Source organism: Balaenoptera musculus, chromosome 15 (genome assembly GCF_009873245.2).
Source record: "Balaenoptera musculus isolate JJ_BM4_2016_0621 chromosome 15, mBalMus1.pri.v3, whole genome shotgun sequence".
NCBI classification, from domain to species: Eukaryota; Metazoa; Chordata; class Mammalia; order Artiodactyla; family Balaenopteridae; genus Balaenoptera; species Balaenoptera musculus.
Genome location: NC_045799.1, coordinates 21,519,874 through 21,542,234, shown reverse-complemented (window position 1 = coordinate 21,542,234; position 22,361 = coordinate 21,519,874). Strand labels below are relative to the sequence as shown.

The 22,361-nt window shown below is 52.3% G+C and overlaps 1 protein-coding gene across 1 annotated transcript in view; it reads right to left on the bottom strand.

Moving 5' to 3' along the window:
- Positions 1-1,172: 1,172 nt before the first annotated feature.
- The window catches only part of KIAA1755 (KIAA1755 ortholog), a 31,783-nt gene continuing 10,594 nt past the window's right edge, over positions 1,173-22,361 (bottom strand). The window contains exons 5-14 of the mRNA XM_036825227.1: positions 18,367-18,490; positions 15,736-15,829; positions 14,737-14,823; positions 13,269-13,385; positions 11,450-11,548; positions 10,460-10,608; positions 7,608-7,746; positions 6,411-6,533; positions 5,541-5,759; positions 1,173-2,066 (exon numbers count right to left, since the gene is read on the bottom strand). Coding sequence (XP_036681122.1) covers positions 1,365-2,066; positions 5,541-5,759; positions 6,411-6,533; positions 7,608-7,746; positions 10,460-10,608; positions 11,450-11,548; positions 13,269-13,385; positions 14,737-14,823; positions 15,736-15,829; positions 18,367-18,490 — 1,853 coding nt within the window. The 3' untranslated portion in view covers positions 1,173-1,364. The remainder of the gene's footprint in view (positions 2,067-5,540; positions 5,760-6,410; positions 6,534-7,607; positions 7,747-10,459; positions 10,609-11,449; positions 11,549-13,268; positions 13,386-14,736; positions 14,824-15,735; positions 15,830-18,366; positions 18,491-22,361) is intronic.

Sequence of the window (22,361 nt, the reverse complement as noted above, 5' to 3'; positions counted from 1 at the left end):
AGGCTCTAGAGCGCAGGCTCAGTAGTTGTGGCGCATGGGCTTAGTTGCTCCGCGGCATGTAGGGTCTTCCCGGACCAGGGCTCGAACCCGTGTCCCCTGCATTGGCAGGCGGATGCTTAACCACTGAGCCACCAGGGAAGCCCGAGGTTACTCTTGAGAAACCCTGTTTGTCCTCCCAGGCCCGCTCCGGTCCTGCCTCCCTCTCCTTCCACAGACTCATCTTGTGGGAGGATGTGCACCCCACCCTCTTCCTGGAGCCAGGAAAATTCCAGGGCTGGGCTACCAGAGGCCATGTTGGTGATGCATCTCAGGGCAGAGACGGGCGCACTTTCTCAGGATAATGACATTCAGGGGAGGCGCTAGCCATGGTCACTCTGGGCTGTCTTCTAGATGCTCTATCTGAAATCAGAGCATCTCAAGCCTCTTCCCACTGTCCTCCCGCACCACCTGCTGGATGGGGACAAGGCTCCCTACCCTCCAGCCCCAACCATAGCAGAACCCGATGACGCCAGGCCCCAGAGGCTGTGCCCAAGGAGAGGCTGGGCTTGGGGGTGGGTCTGAGGAGCTGTGGTGGGGAGGGGAAGAAGGCAGAGATCATGGGAGAGGGAGGTGGTCCTCTCTGGGGTTCCTTGAACTTGAGACTGATGCTCATGTCTGTTGGAGGAGCCAAGTGACAGAGTAGAGGTGCAGCAGACAGTCCCCCTCCCTTACCCCTTCCTTGTACACTAACTGGCCTCCAGCAGGTGATTCTCTTTGCCCGAGGCCAGTGGCGTCAGTGGATAAATTACATGTGGTAATTCACTTGACAGCACCCCCTTTATTCCCTTCCCAGACTCGCTCCCCTGCTCCTCCGCCAGTGTTTCCTGGGATCACTGCCAAATAAATGCGCACTCGAATCCTTGTGGGATCTGTTTCGTAGGACCCTAAGACAAGAAGCCACTCCCCCAATCTCCCCACCCTGGGTTCTATTATGAGGGCAACTTTGCCCCTTGTGCCCCAAGGGGAAGCTTACATACCCCTGAACCCCAGGTGGGCATCTGGCCTGCCTAAGTCGGAGATCTCTGGAAGGATCGGTACCAACAGCTCTTTCCACGATGAGACTGCAGGGTTTTGGAGCCAATCTCACGCTCTTCCGCGTCCTGCCCTGCCCTCCACTCTCACTATTCTGGATGTGTGAGTCGCGTCTTCCCAGAGCTTCCTGGGGCCGGGAGCAGGCGTGCGTTCTTGTCCACCGAGCACGGGCCAAACTCAGTAGCCACGTCCTGACGGATGGTCCAGGGCTCCCCAGCTATGTCTTTAGCTGGGCCCCACCCGAGCCATACCCATCCCTGCCGGAGCCTGGTGTGATGGATGGGAACTCCCAGCTAGAGGGATGCAGGGGGACTTGTGTGGGGTGAGTCCTCCAGAGACGTCTGTGAGTCTGTCCCCTCCGAGGAGAAGCTGCCCCCAGTGGGCCGGGGGATCTGACTCTGCCTGGGGAGCCGCTGCCAGGAGAAGAGGGTGGCGAGAAAACGCTCAGGGGCAGGATCCAGGGGCCCATGCGGGCTTCTGCCTTCATCAGCCTCAAAAGCCTGGCCAGCTTCCTGGGGTGGACGGGCTGCTTGGAAATTTCTGTTCTGTACGCGTCTGGGGGCCCAAGGAGGCCAACAGGATTTTGGCGAATGATCCAGACCCAGTGAGTCCTGGAGGGGCAGGTCCCGTCTTCCCTTGTAAGTGACTTCTCCATTCAGGCCCTGGCCCTTGGCGGCCGCCGCTCTGAGTTCCCGGCCCGCCGGGTGGGAAGGGGGACCTGCCGGGCATGGACAGTGGGCCAGTGCCTTCTTCAGGAGGGTCTGGATCTCCTCGTGCCTCTCCCGGGCCTCCTCCCACAGGTCCTGGCCCAGGGCCTCCCAGCTCAGAGAGGCCACCTGCAGCCGCATGGCCGTGAGCTTCTCAGCAGGGAACTCCGACGCCAGGCGCTGCAGGTAGCGGTGGAGGCGGCGCTGGTCCCCAGGGCTGGCCCTTTGGGCCTTGCCCAGCCTGAGCTGGGCCATCAGGTCCTGGCAGTCCATGTGGAACCAGGTCATCTGGGAAACAAGAAGAGAGGGAGATGGGGGTTCCATGAGGGCAGGGATATGCCTCTCTGAGCCAAGAGGAGGCTTAAAGAATAAATATAGCTAGACTGAATTAATACAAAAATGTCCAATCCGTGTTAGGGCCTCTCTTAGCACAGCTGTGATTTTCTCCACTGCTGATGACGACAATATTTCCCTTTCTTCCCCAGGGAACACCACCCTCCGTTACCCACCGGGAAACAGTCCCCAGCACCCTTGGGATCTTCAGGCACAGTCTTACAGACCTAGGGGCCAGCAAGGACTCACCCCTCTCTGGGGCTCAGTTTCCCCCTCAGTAAAGTAGAGGTTGTGATACATAATCATGAAAATTTGAGTGCTGAAAATTTGGATTCTCAGATTGTATGAACCCCTCATAAGTGGTGCTGAGGGAGGAGTCTGGCTAATATTTACTGAACACTGACTATTTGCCAGGCTCTGTGCATCTCATGTAGGATCACACTGAACCAGCAGCCCATTTTACAGAGGAGGAAACTGAGGCTCACACACGTGAAATCACTTGTCCCAGGTCACGCTGCAAGTCAGGGAAGAGCTGGGATTCAAACTCAGCTCTGTCCAGCCCTCAAGAGGGTATCTTCCAAGCACCTCCTTGCACAGGAGAAACTGGCCCAGGCAGGGCCCTGCCCTTGCAGTCACACAGTGAGACTGTCAGCCAGCCCAGGCCCGGAGGCCCCCTCACTCTGGCTGGGCCTCTGCCGCATTTTAGGATCCTGCCTGTCCCCACTTCACCCACAAAATGTCTGCAGGCTGCAAAGGAGCCAACATGTTCCCAGCAGCTCGTGAAAAACATAATCTTTCTCTCCATTAATTTAGAAGCCAACAGCAAGCTGTTAGGCGGTGGGGATTGGAGAACCATTTTCTCCGAGGAAACCATCTTTCTGCGGATTAAGGGAACTTGTCTTTAGATAAATGGCTTCATATTTGCAGAAGCACACTGAGCTCATGGCTGGGAAAGGGCTCCATAAATCTCCGTTAGCGACACAATCGTGTTATTATTATTTAGTGCCAAAGCTGCCGCATGCCTGCTCTCCACCTGGGGCTGAGCCCAGCGCTGAGCCGTCCTGTCTGTCCGTCTGTCTGTCTGGGACCAGATATTCCAGGCCAAGCTGGACAGAGGTGGAGAACACCTCGGAAATCATCTTGCCCCACCCCTTGTTTTGCAGATTAAAATTCAGGGCCAGAGAGGAGAAGGGGCTGTCGAGGGGAAGAGCTTTCCAGGCTGAGGGAACAGCCAGTGCAAAGGCCTCAGTGCTGGAGCCAGTTTGCTTTCTCCAGGGAAGGCCGATGGGGCTGAAATCAGCTAAAATTAGTAAACAAGGGAGAGAAGCTTCCAGATCCCCTTAATCCATGAGGCATTACTCCTACCACTACTACTAATGATAATAATAATATCCGTGTTAAAAATAATAATTCCAGATTTGAGCAAAGTCGGGGCTCAAATCTGGAATTATTAGGGGCAGGGGGAGGGGTTACTTACGTTTAATTTAATTCTCACTTCTCTGCACTAGAGCCAGATGACCTGGGTTTGAATCTCAACTATGCCACTTCCTAGCTGTGTGACCCTGGGTGAGTGACTTGATTTCTCTGTGTTTCCTGCCTCACAGGGTTGGTGTGACAATAAAACCATATGTGAAATGACTAGAACAGGGCCTGCAGACAATAAGAACTCCGTACGTAAGCATTGGTTATTATTATTATCATCATTATTCTTGACAAGGAGCTGAGGCCCAGAGCAGTGAAGGCCACTGTTGAGATCACAGAGCCCATGCAGGTGTAGCCCTAACTCGAAGTCTCAGATCCTGCCGCTGTCTCGCTCTCTAACTTCTGAACAGCTGGGCGCGGGGGATCCCTTCACTGCCTCTGCCCACATCTACCCCCCTTGCCTGAGGGAGACAGAGAGTGGCCTGTCCTCCCAGTGCCCCAGGTGTGAGTTGACCGAGTCCCTCCCGCTGCCCCCGAAGCATCTGCGTTCTTGGTGCCCTGTGTGCTGGGCTGGCCTGACAGCTGGGAGGCTGGGGTCAGGCTCTTCCCATGCTCCATCCTCAGTGGCCAGTGCGGGGGCAGCTGAGGGCACTGGGCCCACGCCAGAGGTGTGGGTTCTTGTCTCATCTGGGTTACAGCTCTCTCAGGCTGCTCCCTTGCTCCCCCTAGGCCTCAGTTTCCCCATCAGAAAAATGAAGGATTTGGCTAAAAGGATTTAGGAGGGGCGGGGGCTCTGAAGTCAAATCCTGCTTGACCAACCGGGCTAGGGGATGTTGAGAAAGCCACTTTCCTCTTTGGACCTTAGTTTCCTCATCTGTAAAATGGAAACAATGTTGGTGCCCCTCCCTCACAAAGATATGATGAGAATTAAATCGGGCAAGGTTTGCAAAGTGCTTTAGGAGGGTCTGGCGGGGAGAACACAGTCAATAATGTGGGCTACCCCATAATAGTCATCTAACCCTCATCACCATCGTCATCAGGTCTGCTTGGACACAAGAACTGCTTGTCATTTCCCTCCCCTTTGGAGAAGAACATAGCACATGGACACATCTGGGTTCAAATTCCAGCTCTTCTTTTCTCTAGCTGTGTGGCCTTGGGCAAGGTACTGCCCCTCTCTGGGCCCTCAGTTTCCTCATCTGTACAATGGAGTTGGTCAACCTTGCCACATTGGGTTCCAAGAGATGACAGATGCAAAGTTATGGAGTTATTCTTGCTTCCTAACTCACCTCTGCCCATGCCCCCGACCCTTGCCCCAGTAGCCCTACCCCCTCCTCCTCCCTCCTGGCCAAACGCTGGGTTCCTGGTGAGGACTGAGGCCTCTGTTCCGAGGATGCTCAGAGCAGCCTCTGGGCCCACCCTCAGCCAACTGTCCCCTCCTTCCTTCCCCAGTGTCCCCCTCCAACCCATCTGTGCAGGGCAAGGTGGGGCATGGGAAAGAGCACAAGAATGGTGCCATGGCTTGCTGCGTGACCTTGGCTAAGTGATGGCACTTCTCTGATCCTGTTTCCCTAACACTGCAATAGAGGGGTGGGACGAGATCAAGGTTCTGAGCCTGGTCCTGACCCTGTGAAGTTGCCTGCAGAGGTCTGTGTGTGGAGGGAAAGTCTATGGCTTTGATCAGATTCTCAGAAATCCCCAGGATCCTTCCCCTAATCCCAACGTTTAAGAAGCAGGTGATTTCCTTTGAGAGGTGATATCCGGGTCACTGGGAGACTGCCTGTGTAGTGGGACAAGCCGGGGTCAGGGATTAGCCGGACCTGGTTTAAGGAGGGTAACTTAACCTTGCAAACCTTGTTTCCCTTCTGGAAAATGCAGGTAATGCGTTTTCCCCCTCGCGGGACTATGGAATGAAAAGAGCCTAGTGCTGTGTCTAGGCTGCTCCTTGCCCCCACCCTACGTCCTAGGTGTTGGCGGGGGGAGTCTATGCAGGTGGGCCGCCAGGCTCACCTTCTTGCAGAAGTGGTGGAGGTGGAGCAGCGTCTCCAGGTCTGTGCGTTGCCGCTCGGCTGCCATGTAGAAGTGGGTCAGCTTAGCCTGGAAGGCCCGCTGGGTGAAGGTGAAGCCTGCCAGCTCCGGGAGCTCTGTTCCTCCCGCCTCCCTGGCCCTGGCTGCAGCTCCCAGCTGGGCCGCCTGCTTGCACAGCTCCAGGCCACGGCGGTACTGGGCCTGAGCAGGGAGGGGAGGGGTGTCTACTCAGCTCCAGCCTTACTACCGGGTTATGAGACTTCCTGAGCCTCAGTGTCCTCATCTATAAAATGGGAACCCAGGGTTTACTTTGCCTGCTGGGATTCTGCTTAGCGTCACCCTCTTCCGGCAAAATTCTCCAACCCCAGGGTCTGGGTTACAGGCTCCTCATCTGTGTCCCCACAGTTCTCCCTTTCTGGCTATTTCCCTGTTGCCCCCAGCCCCCCATCTTGTCTCCGCCCTCCACTGGCCTGGAAGTTCCCCGAGGGCTGAAACAGAGGCTGAATCACCCTGTGCCCTAGGGCCCAGCACATCAAGGATGCAGATTCTCTCCCCCAACCCCAGCTCTCTGAGGCTGACTCAGTAGGGCTAGGGTAGGACCCTGGAATGTGTATTTTAAGAAACCCTCCAGGCATTCTGAGATGTGTCATCTTTGGACTTGGTAGTCAGGGAAGGCTTCCTGGAGGAGACAATATCTAAGCTGAATGCTTTGTGATCCAAGTTGCTCTCCTCACTGTCTTGGGAAGCTTTCTTGCACTTTCCCGCCTCCACAACTTTTCCCCAGCAGTGCCACCCCCGTCTCCTGCCCTCTCTATCTGCTCCCACCCCCACCCCTCAGTTTTAGAAACACACCGCAGCCTGAAGGAAGAAGTCCTCAAACTCTGCGTGGGCTTTCTCCACTGTCTCCAAGCTTCCGTCCTTGGGGGTCAGCACTTGCAGGCACTGGCTTCCTTCCTGCTCCATCCAGTTGCTGACCTGGGGCAGGGGAGGGAGGTATGGACATGAGGGGCTGCTGAGGAGACATCCTTAGGCCAGTTCGCTGCCTTCCTGGGAAGCTGAAGTCTTGTCCTCAGTCATCTGGGGGCTGGGCCTATGCCACCGGCCTGGACTGAAACCCTCCCAATTCTGGGGAGGAGAGGAGGCAGCTTGGGGTGGGGGTGGGGTGGGGGTCACACCGTCATGTTCTTCAAGTATCCAAAGGGGTCCCCGTCCCTGGGGGCATCCAAACAGCGCCAGAGGAAGGTGCACGGACCTGCCATGAACTCCCTGTGTGAACTGCACAAGTCACTTCCCCTTTCTGGGCTTCAGTTTATTCAGTGGCAAAATGGGGTAGACGTGAGGATTCAAGGAAGGACAGAGGGGGTAAGATGGCTCTCGATCCCATGAGCAGAAGTCTTCTTTGTATTCTGGGGTGTCTTAAAAGAGCATCACCCACTTTATCCTCACAAAGCCCCATGCGGCAGGCACTAATATTATCCCCCATTTAACAGGTGAGGAAACCGAGGCACTGAATAGTTAAATACCTTGTCTAGGGTCACACCGCTAGTAAGTGCTAGAGCCAGCATTGGAACCAGGCCATCTGGCTCCAGGCACACTGTGCTCCACGGCCCAGAGCATGAAGGGATGCGTTGGTTCTAGGCATCAACAGTTGGACAGAGTGGTGCCAGGTGTGGGCTCCAGGATCAGACCCCCAGGTGTGCGACTATGGGCAGATGACATAATGTCTCCCAGTCTCAGTATCCTTATCGATGAGTAGGAGAAATCCTAGCATCTTCCCCACATCACTGGTAAGGGATGAGGCTGGAAAGCGGCGATGGACACAAAGGCTCTGGCCCAGGGCTTGGCGCAAAGTTGGTGTTTAAGAAATGCAGCTTCTGGAGTTATGTCTTCACCTATCAAGCACTATGGAGTGCCTGTCATGTGCTCCAAGAAGTGCCAGCCTGGTGTCATTATACCAGAGCAAAGCGCCTGGCTGGGGTGGGGCCTGGAGAGGCAGGAACCGCCCACCCCACCTCACGTCCCAGGGCCAGCCTCCTCCTCCTCTCTCACCTGGTGGATGGCAGCTTCCAGGCGGCCCAGGTGGACGCGGAGCTCCAGCCTCCTCAGGAGGTGGTTGGACACAGTGACGAGGACATGCAGCTGTTCATCCACGAGGCTGTACAGGGCAGCAGCTTCGGCCAGATGGCTCCTGGGAGGCCGAGGAGTGTGAGAGAAAACCCAAGATGCTGACCCCCTGCCCTGGAGCCCCAGCACTCCCGCCCAGCGTAGGCATGCCTCCCTGGCTCCCACCAGCTCTGTGGCCCTGGCCTGGGTATTTCAGCTGCTGACTTGCTGTGTGAGCTTGGGCAGGTCCCTACACCTCTCTGGGCCTCAGCCTTGGCCTTCCGTGGGACTGGGAGGACCAGAGGACACAGCGAGAAACCAAATGACCCTCCTTTTCCCCAGGAGGGTATGAACCGAGCTGGAGAGATCTGGGTTCAAATCCCAGCCCTGCTACCTTCCGGTAACAGAACCTTGTGCAAATTTCTCAACCTTTCTGTGTCTCCGTTTCTTTAGCTATAAAAAATGGGGATAACAGAACCCATTTCACATGGGGGTTGTGAGAATTAAATGATCTAACCCCTTGGCTCTCAACCCTGGCAACACAATTAGAACCTGCTCTGGGAGCTTTAAAAATCTCAATGCCCAGGCCCCTCCCTGACCCACCGGAGTCCTGCTCAGAGTGTGGCATGGACCTCAGCGCTTTCCAAAGCTCCTCAGGCAAACCCGCCCTCACGCACTCAAACACTTAACACAGTGCCTGGCCCGCGGTGCTGTTAGCGCTTGTTATTTCTTTTTTTTTTTTAATTAATTTTTATTGGAGTATAGTTGATTTACAATGTTGCATTAGTTTCTGCTGTACAGCAAAGTGAATCAGTTATACATATACATAGATCCACTCTTTTTTAGATTCTTTTCCCATATAGGCCATTACAGAGTATTGAGTAGAGTTCCCTGTGCTATAGAGTAGGTTCTTACTAGTTATCTATTTTATATACAGTAGTGTGTATATGTTAAGCCCGATCTCCCAATTTATCCCTCCCTCCCCCTTCCCCCTGGTAACCACAGGTTTATTTTCTACTTCTGTGACTCTATTTCTGTTTTGTAAATAAGTTCATTTGCTTATATGTGGAATCTAAAAAAATGGTACAAATGAACTTATTTACAAAGCGCTTGTTATTTCTATTGTAATGATGACAAATGGCTGTAACACACCTCTCCACTCTGGCCTCTATTTTACAGATAGGAAAACATTTACACGTAGGAAAACTGATCCTCCAGAGCGAGGTTCTGACTCAACGCATGGCAGTCTGAATTGGAACTCAGTCCACGGCCTTTTCTGCACATGATTTAAAAAAATGATCAAAGCCAGCAAGACATAAATGAAGGGGTGCGGATGGGATTTCAGGAGAAACTTGGGTGAAGGGAGGAACCTCAGGGCTTTCCCAACACCCCTCAAATCCCACCCCACCCTCCTCTGCCCTTGGGGTCCTTTAGAAGGAAAAGGAAAAAGAGGAGATGGAAGGAGAGCCCGTTTTCCTGGAGGGAGCCTTGCCCTAAGCCTCCTTATCTGACTGTAGCTTCCCACAGGTCACTGCCCTTCCATGGAAGGGGTGAGCACCCAGGGTGCGTGAACGGGATGGAAAATGCCAATCTGTCTGGCATAAGGGAGGGAGAAACGGGCGGGCAGGCAGGAGCTGCCCAAGAAATGCAGCGGCTCACGTGGGACCACAGCGCCCCCTGGTGGAGCTGCTGGTGGCCAACGGTCTGGAGGGGCCTATGTTGGACCAAAGGGGTTGGGGGCCCAGTCAGTGAGGCAGGGGCATGCTGGGAAAGGCAGTGCCAGCCCCACCAAGTTGTGTGAGGGGCAGTGAGGACGACTCCACACCGAGCACCAGGGTCCACTGCTGCCCAGCGCTCACAACAGCATGAATCTCTCTGTGGGCAGAGCTCAGGGGTGGTGTGTTCAAGACTCTGGGCTAGGCTGCCTGGGTTCAAGTCTCAGCCCCACCACATCCCAGCTGTGTGGCCCTGGGCAAGTCACTTAACCTCTCTCTGAACCTCAGGCTCCTCCACCGTAAAATGAGGATAATACTAGGATCCCCTTCGTGGGTGGGAATTAACCACGTTAATATTCTTAAAGCCCTCAGAACGATGCTGTGTTCATACTAACTGCTATTGGGAGGAGGAGGAGGGGGAGGTCAAATAAATAAAATGTTCTTGGAAGCTTATGCAAACTTTGTAATTGTGCTCATTCTAACAGAGATAAAATACACACAGCTACCGACTGATTTAATTACTGATTTGCATTCCTCCTCCACCCCACCCCTAAATTTAAGAAAATTGGTTCTTTCTAGGAATGCGTATTTCTTGCTCCGTGGTTCTGTGACCCTGGCACACCACGAGGTTCCCCTGGCCCCTGCCACGAAGGGTAGGGCAGTGCAGGGGTTAGTGCTCAGCTGGTCTGGCTGTTACTTCCCTTCGCTTAGCCTCAGGTGTCCATCAGCCAAATAGGAGGAAGTGAGCCTCACATGGTCTTTTGAGGAATAAGAGGTAGGCTCTTAAAGGGGCTCAGCCCAGTGTCTGGGTCAGAGAGCGTCCTTGGTCCATGACGGTGACCAGAAATGGGGGTGCTGTCCTCTGATGCCTGGGCTGAGGAGGGGCAGCAGGGAAGGGACTTGCCGAGGTATAGGCTGGGGGCCCGTGATCAGGCCTCAGCCCAGGATGTGGGCCCGACAAACACCCCATCCTGGGCATCTTCAGAGCCCACCCTATGTGTGCCCTCAGCGAAGTGACCCCAGCTCTGAGTCCCAGTCTGGGGAACAGGATGGGGTGGGGAAGGAAAAGCCCGGTGTCCGTACCTGACGTCCGGGTTGAAGTTCAGCCTGCTGCCTTCCTGTCGCAGCCTGGCCAGGGTGGCTCCGCCTTCCCGCTGGAGGCCCAACAGGCCTGGGTCCCTCAGCACAGCCTCCATCAGCTCCTTGGACTTGCTCAGACACCTGGAGGCCTCCTGCCAGGGTAGGGAGGTGGCCTGAGGCTCAATCCCCACTTTCCTTCTATAACCTTCCAGGGCTCCCCACACCCCAATCACACCTGACTCCCCAGTTTGGCGTTCAAGGTTCTACAGAAAGTCTCTCCTTTCTATCTCTAAAACATCTCCTCAAGCCGAGCTTCCTCTCATCACCGTGGCAACCTCACTGGTCCAAGCACCATCATCTCTTGCTGGGACGCCCATCCCAACCTCTTCACTGATCTCTCTGCGGCACTCTGGCTCCCCCTGCAGTCTGTTCTCTGAATGACAACCGGATGGATTTCAAAGTACCAATCTGATCATCCCAGTGCCGCTGCTTAGAACTCTCCAGCGGCTTCTCTGCCCATTTAGAATCAAATCCCAACCCAACTCCTCCCTGATACAGCCCCGTGGATCCAGAAGATCCTCTCGTTCTATCCTCCCCTCCCCCACTCTGTTTCACACTGGCCTCCTTGCTCTTCCTGAACAGACCAAGCACAGACCAAGTTCCATTGCTCCGTCTCATCCTTCAAGGCTCAACTTCTATACCCTCCTTTCCCATTTTTCTCAATCTTACTTTCACAGCATTCAGCATCGCTTGTAATGACATGTCCATTTCTGTTTATTTTTTAAATTATGACCTCTCGCACTGTACCATGAGCCCCATGAGGGCAGGGACAAGTTGATTTGCCCCAGGCTGGGTCTCCAGGCCGTGACACATGGTGACTGTCCAGTAAATATCGGTTGAATGAATGAATGAAAACAGAGCCCCTTCACTGAGCCCTTGGTCCATGAAATAAGGGATGTGGTGTGGTTTCCCCACCTCAGGCTCTTGTCTCACCTGCACCCCTCCAGGGGGGTCACCCTTCTCAAACTCCTTGATGGAAGCCTTTAGCAGCGAGGAGGCCTGGCGGAGGTCAGCAAGGAAAGGGTCCAGCTTCTGCAGGAAAGGAGGCCAGAGTGGGGATGTTAGCCTGCGCCAGTGAAGAGGGTGCCTCTCCCCTCCTCCCACCAGGAGGACACGCGGGGTGGTGGTTCTCAATCTTTAGCTGCATCAGAATCACCTGGAAAGTCAGTTAAAAAGCAGGCTGCTGAGCCTTCCTCCTGAGTGTCTGGTTTAGTTTCTCTAGGGTGGGTCCTGAGAGTGTGCATTTCTAACAGGTTCCCAGGTGACACTGATGCTGCTGGCCCAGGGACCACAGTTTGAGAACCACTCATGCTGGGAATGAGAGAGAAAAAGAGAGAAGACAGGCCTGACCTACTCCCAGGCCTGTGGGAGAGGGAATGGTAGGAGGGGGTGAGAGGGCAGGGGTAGAGGACATCCTCTCCGGGTCCCACTTCAGCCCAGCTCCACCACTTACTAGCTCTGAGGCCTTGGGCAAGTTTCTTAACCTCTCTGTGCCTCTACTTCCTCTTCTGTAAAATGGGATCATTTCCCCATTTCCTGCCTTAGAGGTTTGTGGGAGGACTAAATGGGTTTATTTGTGCCAGGCACTTAGAATAGCACCGATACTCATCCTCATTATCAGTTTTATATGCTGGCTCTATAGGTAAGATTTCATTTAAAGGGAAGGTTTTAAAGCAAAAATATAGTTCAAAAGCCCCTGGATTAATTGGAGGCCTCTGGAGAGGGGAACTGGGGGCCTGTGGGACAAATAGGAAAAGAGATTTTTTTCAGTATATACCCTTTTGTACCATTTGAATTCTGAACACAGGGTCTATTCAAAAATAGACCCAATCTTAAGAAGAATAGCACCAGGCCGAAAGCAAATAAGCAAACAGCCACGTTAGACTATAGACCAGTGGTTCTCCGTGGGTGATGGTTTTGTACCCCAGGGGACATTTGGCAATGTCTGGAGACACTTTTGGTTGTCATAATTTGGAGGATGCTATTGTCAGAGTGGGTAGGGGCCAAGGATGGTGCTAATCACATGACAGTGCACAAACAACGCCCCCCAGAAAAGAATTATCTGATCCCAAATGTGAACAGTGCTGAAGTCGAGCTGCCCTGGTCTAGAGAAAGCCCTGGGCGGGCAACTACGGGCACTGGTCCTGGTGCGGTTTAAGCCCATAAGCTCCTGTGTGTGGCCGTGGAAGTTGTGCCCATCCTATGCATCCTCACGTGTTAAATTGGGCATGAGGTGCCCCCTCGCAGGGTTGCGGTGAGGAAGGATTGAGGTCACACAGGAAAGGAGCCCAGCCCTGGAAGTTTCCTTACTTCCTCCCTCTTACAGGAGGGAGCACATCTGCCTCCCTCACCAGACCCCAAGCTCCCCGAGTTCTGTGTGTCCACAAAGCAGATGTCTGTAAATTTATTTGCAGTTAACACTAGCATCACTCTTAGCATGTGCCAGACACTCTTCTAAGCTCTTTACACACCTTAACTCAAGCCTCACATCAGCCCCATTTTGTCATTGAGGAAGAGGGCTCTGAGAAGGTGTATAACTTACCCAAGGTCACACAGCAGAGCTGGGATTGAAACCCAGGCCTTCTGGCCCCAGAGCTTGAGCTCTTAGTCACTCCACTCTGCACCCTCATTATAAACACTTGTTGAATGACTGTCTTTGAACCTGATAAGTTCAGTGGATCCATGGGGCAGGACGGTGAAGGGAGAAACAGAAGGGGTGAGGGTGTGGGGTGAAGGCTGTGATGGTAGACACCTGGAAGAATTGCACCCATTCACCGTGGCAGTAGGGGAAGGGGCCTTCCAGGGCCATGGGCAGCTGGCTGGGGTCCACGTGGTGGCTGAGGGCCTTCAGTGAGGTCAGCACCTCTACCTGCAGACAAAGAAGCAAGTCAGAAGGACCAGGGGACTCAGTGTAGAGACAGATGTCTGAGAAGGTCCTGCCCAGACCCACGTCCTAACACCACTCCACTTCCCATGGGTAAGGCTGGCCCTGGCTTTAAGAGCTGCTGTCTGGGCAAGGGATCTTCTCTGGAAACTCTGACAAATCAAAATTGAGAACCAGACCCTGGGTAAGGAATGGCAAATAAACAGCATTTGTACTGCCACTCTCCTAGCCTGTGCCCGAGGCAGATATTAATCAATCACGGAATTCCTTCCTTCTGAGCTGGGCTCTTTCCCAGCTCAGTTGTCCAGGCAATCAAACAAACCGACTGAAGCTGGCCCATGTCATGTAACTCCTTTGTAATCATTGTACTGTTCTCTGGAGACCCATCAAGGTACTATCTTCTTGGGGCTGTTGAGAAAGGTCACCAAATCCTAACAGTATCCCCTAAGATATGGAGCAGGGACTAGGTGACCGCATCTCCCAGGCAGTGATGCTTGAGGCTTATGCTATGAGTGGCTCCAGATACCTAAGCTTGGGATGGGGAGAATTCTGTGGCGTTTTGGAGCCCATTTTTCATGCCTGATATTTAAAGTGTGGTCCACGGACCAGCAGCACCAGCATGACTTAGGAGCACGTTAGAATGCAGAATCCCAGCTCCCATCCAGAACTACTTAATCAGAACCTGCACTTTGACAATCCCCAAGAAATTCATAGGCACCTAAAAGCTTGAAAAGTACACATCTAGTTTACAATGTGCCTCTTTGCTAACCAGGAGGTAGAAGGAGACCTTTAAAATCATTTCCTGAAACAGGGCAGAGGGCAGGGTGCCCACTCTCGTGACTGTGGTGCATGGCACTGATTAAAGGGAGCTGCAGTGCTCTTTCCTGTGAAGTCCCGAATCAACTTAGCATATAAGTTGGAGATGCTGAGAGAAACTAGGGAGAGAGATACAGGAAGAGCCAGGTAAGGTGTGGAAACGGCCCCTCTAGCTTGCTGTGTGGCCTTGGACCTCAGTTTCCCCATCTGAGAAGAAGGGGGGAGGGGTTGACAAGATGAAGCTTTCAAGTGGGTTTCGTGCTGTGCGCAGCTCTCAATCACGTGGTAGTGCCCACCGGGAGCTGCTAGGGTTGCCAGGGAGAAATAATTCTGGGACTGATTTGGCAATGCTTGCCATGGGGGCTGGGCAGAAGAGTTGTAGCATCCTGGACTCGTATCTAATGGACCTACACTTGATTATTTCAGGGCCTCTCCTAGCTCGTGAATTCTGCCATTCTTCACCCCAGCTCAGCTCCAGCCCACCTCCCCTCCGCCTCAGCCGATGCTGCCTCCCCCTCACCTGGATGTCAGATAGTGCCTCCAGCTGGAGAGCGGCCTCCTGCTCCCCCAGGAAGAGCAGAGCACGGATGGAGGTTGGGACCAGAGCCTGTCAGAGAGAATCATTTCAGAGCTGATCTGCCTAGGCTTTCACTGAGCCTCCCGGCTAAGGTGTAGGCAAATGGGCCACAGGGATGGGGTGAGGGTTCCCATGGCTGGGACCCTTATGTGGTATGGAGGGCTCGGATCCTTATTTGGAGGGTGAGTCAAATGACTTATTGGGAGTCATTGGAAGTCAAGAGAACAGCAGGTTCAAGCTGGACTGCAAACTTCCCTGGTGCCCCACCCCCTCTGGGTCTCAGTTTCCCCATCTGTAAAGGGAGAAGGAAGAGGAAGAGGGGGTGGAGGTCATGAGGTGAGCATATGCCAAACTTCCATTTATGCTGCTGCCCATACTGGTGAGTCAGCAACCTCTTCCCTCCCCCATTCTCAGTGCATGAGCTAAGCCTAAGCCAATCAGCATGTCACATTCCCCTGACACAGAGATTGGCTGATGGATGGACAGCTGAGCGAACCTGGGCTAAGGAGACACAAAGAAACTTTTGCTGAGACTTCTGCGAAGAGAATCATTCTTTCTTACTGGACTTAAATGAAAGCCCATATGAAGTTAGAGCTGCCGGGAACCACACTGCCACCAAGAGGGGGACCTGGCTGAGAATGGCACTCTCCCAGGAGAATGGGGCCAGAAATAGGGAGATAGAAACCCGATCTTGGTGGCAATATTTGAGCCCCTGAATCAAGCCATACTTGAAGTTGGATTTAACTCCCGGACAGTCGAGTCAGATAAACCAACGAATGACCTTTGTCTTTAAGCGTGGCTGGGCTGGGGTTTCTGTTATGTGCAGCTAAGACTCCCTACCTGGGCTCCTGGTCCCAGCTCTGAGCCCCTCAGGATCTGTGAATATCCTAAGGCCCCCGGTGCTCCCAAGGCTTGCGAGGTTGAGGACCACCTCCCACTCACCTGGGTGGCCTGCAAGGCACTGACCAGACCAGGATGTGGAGGCTGTTTCCTGGCATCAATCACGACCGCCAGCCCCTTGGTTTTATCTTCAGGCCTGTGGGTGGTAAACAGAATTGGCAGTCTTGCTGGATGAACTAGGGCCCTCGAGGGGGAAGGACCTAGTGGAAGCTGAGGGAAACTGGCTGCTAGAAACCTGGATTTACTGGTGAACTCTTCATCCCATGGGACAAAGTTCCAGTGCCTCCCTGTGCCCCTGACACACACCACTTCCAGGAAGCCCTCCATGATTCTTCTCCAGGCAGAGTCCATTATCCCCTCTTCGGTGCTCCCACAGTACCTCACACAGCTCTCTCTTACACCCTAATAATCATGAACTATAAGCTACTATCCCAGTTGCAGTAGGAGTCACCTAACCTTCATCCACCCCTTTTGTGTGGGCAGAAGGTTCACTTTGTTCAAGAATCCAATTCCCTCCATATAATCATGTCCCCCCTCCGCCAGGGGCTGGTTTCTGATTGGTTGAGGCCCACAGTAGACCCAATTCCCCTGGCCAATGATTGGTTTAGATAGGGAACATGTGACATTTTCTGGCCAATGAGATGTGAGGGGATGTTTGCTGGGGGCTTTTGGGAAAGATATTCTCTCCTTTAAAAGGTTCTTACAAAGAGATATAAGGCAGAGACATAGACTGATACATTTCCTTAGCAGGTAAGACATTTTGAATTGGAATTTGTTACTTGCAGCCAAAACACCCTCATTGGTTCACAGTGCACTTTTCAGTGATTACCTTAGGATTTTCCAAAGTGGCCCAATTGCAGGACTTGTTAAAATACCAATTCCTCACCCCCACCCCCGCTCCATCCCCCAAGAAATCTGTCCAGCAGGCTGGGGTTGGAGCCAGGGAGTCTATGCTTCCAAGTGCCCTGACCATTCAGTCAAACTGGGAAAATAACCCCCAACCGCCTCCAAGCCTTACAAGCACCCAGTTCATAGATGAAACCAGAGGTGGCCAGTGGCGGGGTGGAGCTATGGCAGTCACCCGGACATGCTGTTTCACCTCTCTGGGGGGATAATAATCGTGTGGGCTTCAGGGGGCTGTGCTGAGGACTGATGGATTCGTTACTGTAAATTCATTACTCAGGGGCTGCGCAGAGTAACAGGCATGTCAATGTCTGCTGTCATCACTATCCTAGGGGGGGAAACTGAGGTACACGGCGGTGTCATAGCAGACAGTGAGAGGAGGCTCTCGGAGGTGAGGCCAGGGCTCTGACTTCGTGCCCCACACCTCACCTGCCTCTAGCTATGCCCATGCTGGGAGAGAGGTCTATTTCTACACCTGCCTCCACTACCAGCCTGGATGCCCGTAGAGGTCAAGGCCCAATATAGGAGTATCTGGGTCCCTAGCATGGCCCAGCATGAAGCCTGGCCCAGGGCAGGTGCCCAGCAATGCAGTGGAGAAGCCATCCCAGCATATGAGAACCCCATGCATAGTTCACACTGCACCTCACCCCCACCTCTTGTGACCATGCTTGGTCCTCAGAGCCCACTTAGTCATCCCCCTTTTTCAGGGAAGCCTCAGAGAGGGGAGGTTACCACCTACAGGTAACACAGCAAGTTGGTGCGATTCCAGCATTCTGTCTACCATGCCACTTAGCACAGAATGGGGGTTTCCATCTCCTCCTCAGACCAGAAAAGCCACTCCACTTTGGACAAGAAGAAAAATCTCAGTGGCCAGCAGGTAGTGGCGATGGCTCCTGTTGGGTGGAGAAGGTTCCAAAGGGTTCCATCAGTCCCTCCACCCCCTACCCCAGCAACAGAACCTCTAGGTTGGGATCTATAGCCACAGTCCCAAGCAAACACCACCTCTGAGACCGCTCTGGCTGGGGGCTGGGACTCAGAGGAAAGATGGTGCCTCTTCCCCAGCCAGTCCAACATGAAGTCTGAATGGGGGGGTGGAGGGAAGGGGAGGTGTTAGAAGTCAGCCTGGTCACTCATCACTCATTCATTCTTTTATGCTCTCACTTATTCATTCATTCACCCATTCACGTTTTCCTTCATTTGTTCAACAAATATTTATAATTCATATGCCAGCTGAATTATCACCTCCTCAGAGAAGACTTCCCTGATTTCTCAATTGAAATTAGCTGCCTCCCACCCCCTTCTCACTCTACAACAGTGGCTCTCAAAATGTGTCCTCAGCCCAGCAGCATCAGCATCACCAGGAAACTTGTTAGAAATACATGTTCTCAGTCCTTATCCAGACTTAGTGAATCAGAAACTCTGGGGGTAGGGCCCAGCCATCTGTTTTTACAGACCTCTGGATGATTCTGATGCCTGTTGAGTTTGAGAACCACTGATCTACAACATCCCTGTTTTCTTCGCCACATTAATACCCCTGAGAGCTGCTTGTCCATGTCTGTTTCTTGCACACCATCCACCTCCCCTGCCAGCCTGTGAACGCCCTGATGGCAGGCACCAAGTCTGTCCTGCTTTCCCCCCAGCATCTGGCTCAGGACCAGCTCTGGAAACAGATGACTGGATGGAAGGATCTCTCCATCTGCTACCTGGTGCTGGGCTCTGGGCTGAGAGGTCGAGGGGGGATGGGGTGGTCAGGCTGGCCCAGCCCCTTACCTGGGGATGGTGCACAGGTAGGAGAACAGCTTGGTGACCTCTGAGGCCGTGCACCATGGTGCCTCCCAGGGCCCTTTGGTGGTTGACACCAGAAGCAGGGGCCGCCCTGCCCTGTCCCGACCTCCTACAGGAGAAAGCACACACATTGAGAATTCTGGTGGAGCCCCCTCTACGGGAACCTGCTCTGTGGCCTCCAAGCCTTTGCCTGTACCGGTCCCTCTGCCTGGAATACCCTTTCTCTCCTCCCCCTGTGAACTCTGAACTCTTATTCATCCCTCAAGACCCAGCTCAAAAGCCACTTCCTCAGAAAAGTCATCCCTGAAACACTCCTCCATGCAGAGGCAGCCTCACCCTCCTCTGGGCACCCTCTGTACTGGGCAACCTGGGAAACGAAGCTCATGGAATGAGCTTTGGGGTCACACAGACATGGGTTTAAGTCCCAGCTTAAACCCATGTTTAAGGGACACACTGACTTGCTGTGTGTCCTTAGGCAAGTCAGTGTGTCTCTGAGTCTCAGTTTCATCATCTGTTAAGTGGGGAGAATACAATACTGAACTTATGAAGGTATTTTGAAGACTACATGAAACAGTTCCTGAGAAGCACTTGACACAGGGCAAGGGCCTGATAAACAGCAGTCGTTATAACAATCATCATTTCTGTCCTCATCTCAGCCCCCCGTGTGGTGAGTGTGCAGCCCATGGCTGCCAGCTCACTATTTATTCTTGCTGACTTCCAGCCATGAGTTCTGCACCGACTATTTCCTGTTCCAGGAATCAGGACAGGGTGCCCCGTGCTCCCCACAGGGGTCAAGAGTCTGAGTCCCAGGGGGTCAGCACAGCCTGTCTACGCTGCGGGGAAGGGGAAGTACAGGGGGAAAGAGTCCCAGGCCTCTGGAAACTGAGCCTGTCCTGCACCCTGGGCTCGGAGCCCTGCCCCCCAGAGTCAACTCATTCAAGGCCACCCTGCAATGAGCAAGATCTACTGCATGTGGGTACAACCCTCCATAGTGTATAAGTGTGTGAGACCCTTTGTAGCTCATGAAGCCTTGGACAAACTTAACCACCTTCACAAGTGCTGCCTTACACAGGGGTGCAACCATCTAGAGCATTCTTTCTTTCACATATGTTTGAAAATTTTAAAATTTAAAAATCTACATTTGTATATACATTTTATGCAAAAATATATACATTAATATATACATTTGTATATACACACAAATATATATATTTGTACATATATGTGCATATATATGTATATATATTTTTTTATATCCTCTTGATATCATGGGTTTGATTTTTCCTAATATTCATTTATACTAAATTCCAAAAGGAAAACATTTTGTTGGGGACAATATGGGAAATTTGAATATGAGCTGGGTATTGAGTAGTATTAGGAATTATTTTTAATTTTTTTAGGTGTGCTTAATGACATTGTGGTTATTAGGGAAAATGTCCTTGTAGTTAAGAGATGTGCATTAAAATATTTACAGGTAAAATATGAAGATCTGTAATTTACTTTAAAATACTTCAGAAAAAAAAAAGATGAAACATGCCAAAATGTTAAGATTTATTAAATCTGAGTAATGGGTATATGGGTTTTCATTATTCTGTAGTCTCTACTTTTCTCTATGTTTGAAATTATTCATAAAAGGAAGTTTTTAAAAAGTGAAATAATTAAATCATGAAGAAAATACATAACTTGCAAAGTTAGAGATGTTTGTACATATCCCTCTGAAATCCTCTCAGAGCCATTGGGTCCCTCAGGTCAGGAAATGCTACTTTATGTCCCGGAGCCCATTTTATTGATGAGGAGACTGAGGCCTGGAGAGAGGAAGCAGCTTCCCCATCTGCCACAGTACTCAACTTGCCAGTTAAGGTGGGGGTCATGCCTGATTCAGCCCTTGACCCTGGACCACACCGAGAGATGAGTTTTTGTCTGCTGTACTGGAGCTCAATCACAGCTCCAGTGGTGCTACTCCCCTGCTCTAGAACCTTCCATGGCTCCTCATGGCCTCATGCAGAAAGCACAAATTTCTCAACCTGGCACTTAAGTCTCCCCAAGATCTGCACACTCTTCCAGCCTCATTTCGTATACTTTAGGTTATGACCTGAATTGTGTCCTCTCCCCTCAAATTCATATGTCGAAGTCTTAACCCCCTAATACCTCAAAATGTGACTGCATTTGGAGATAAGGTCTTTAAAGAGGTGATTACATTAAAATGAGGCCATTAGGGTGGGCCCTAATCTAATATGACTGGTGTCCTTATAAGAAGAGGAAATTTGGACACAGACACACATTGGGAAGACCATGTGAGGACACAGGGAGAAGATGGCCATCTACAAGCCAAGGAGAGAGGCTCAGAAGAAACCAGTCCTGCCAAAACCTTGATCTTGGACCTCTAGCCTCCAGAACTGTGAGAAAATAAATTCCTGTTGTTTAAGCCCCCCAGTCTATGACACTTTGTTAGGGCAGCTCTAGCAGACTAATACACTATGTCTCTCCTTGTCACCAATGGCCCAGCTGGAATGGGTCATCCGTCATCGCGTAAATGAGCCTGACCCTTTCCCACCTCCCCACCTTTGTTCACACTGTTCCTTCTGCCAGAGGTTCCCTTCCCTCTCCCCTCTCCATCTGGTGAAACTCTCCTCAGCTTTCAAAGTCCAGCTGAGATGCCACCTCCTCCAGGAAGACATCCTCCCTGCCCTCTATAGAGACCTTTCTCCCACCCCAGGTTCCCCCAGCAAGCCTAGGCCTCTTTTAGATCCTGCAAGACTGAGGGCTCCTTAGGGGTGTTCACTGGCTCAAACTCTTTATATGCCAGTGCTCAGCACAGGACGGGAGCCAATAATCAATGTCAGGAATTGACCAATGAATAAATGGTCAGAGTAGGGCCTCTCAAACTTTGGTGTGCTAGGGATCTTGCTACAATGCAGGCTGTGGTCCAGCAAGCCTGAGATTCTTCATCTCTCTCTAGCTCCGCGTGATGCTGATGTATCTGGTCCCCGGACCACACTTTGAGTAGCAAAGGGTTCAAGCACTCAGGACATTCCATACTGGGACACAGTGACCAGTTCAAGTGTCTGGTCCCCCCGCCAAGCTCTGCCTGGCACAGGGCTCTGCACACAGCCAGGGCCGGCTGAGCACACAGATGCTGGCTGAGTGCACTGGAGTGATGGACAGCTGTCCACCTGACCTGCTTTCACCTGGGAGGCCCCTTTGCCCCAGATGCGGCCCTCATCTGACAGCTGGTGCCAGGAATACCATCGTTAACATCTCAGAGCCTGGCTGGAAGCTGCGCTGTTCACATTGGGTTATGATCTCAGGAAGAAATGGAGACAGCAGGTTGGGAGGTGGTGGGTGGGTGGTGTTACCCAAAGGCACTGAAAAACTTGTTGTACCTTCTGAAGCACTCACTCCAAGTCTTGGCGGGGGTGGGGGGGATGCTAGTAATTTAACTGGCAAGCAATTTAAAGCATTTTTAAAATATAGAAATATATATTTTTATATGAAAGTGTAAATATCATTCTTAATTATAAGAATTTTATAATAATGTATAGAAATTTTAAAGACAAAGATTTTAAAGATATGTACAGAGCAACTGAAAGCTCAGGGTGAGGTCTCAACCCCTGGGACCCTGTTCCCTCTCTTCTGCATCAGGGGCTTTTTGTGAAAAGCCCTCTCCAGAGGCTCTGTGCCTGTGGTTGGCAGACTCATGGCTCCAAAGATGTCCATTCTGGAATCCCCAGAGCCTGTGGATGTGCTAGCTTACCTGGCAAAGGGACTTCGCAGATGTCACTAAGGTAGGACCTTGACATGGGGAGATAATCTAGGCCTAGATTATCTAAGTGGGCCCAATCTAATCACATGATCCTTAAAAGCAGAGACCCTTTCCTGGCTTCAGCCAGTCAGAGAAAGATATCAAGATAGATGAAGGGTCAGAGGTATGTGCTGTTGCTGGATGTGAAGGTGAAGGAAGGGACCACAAGCCAAGGAAG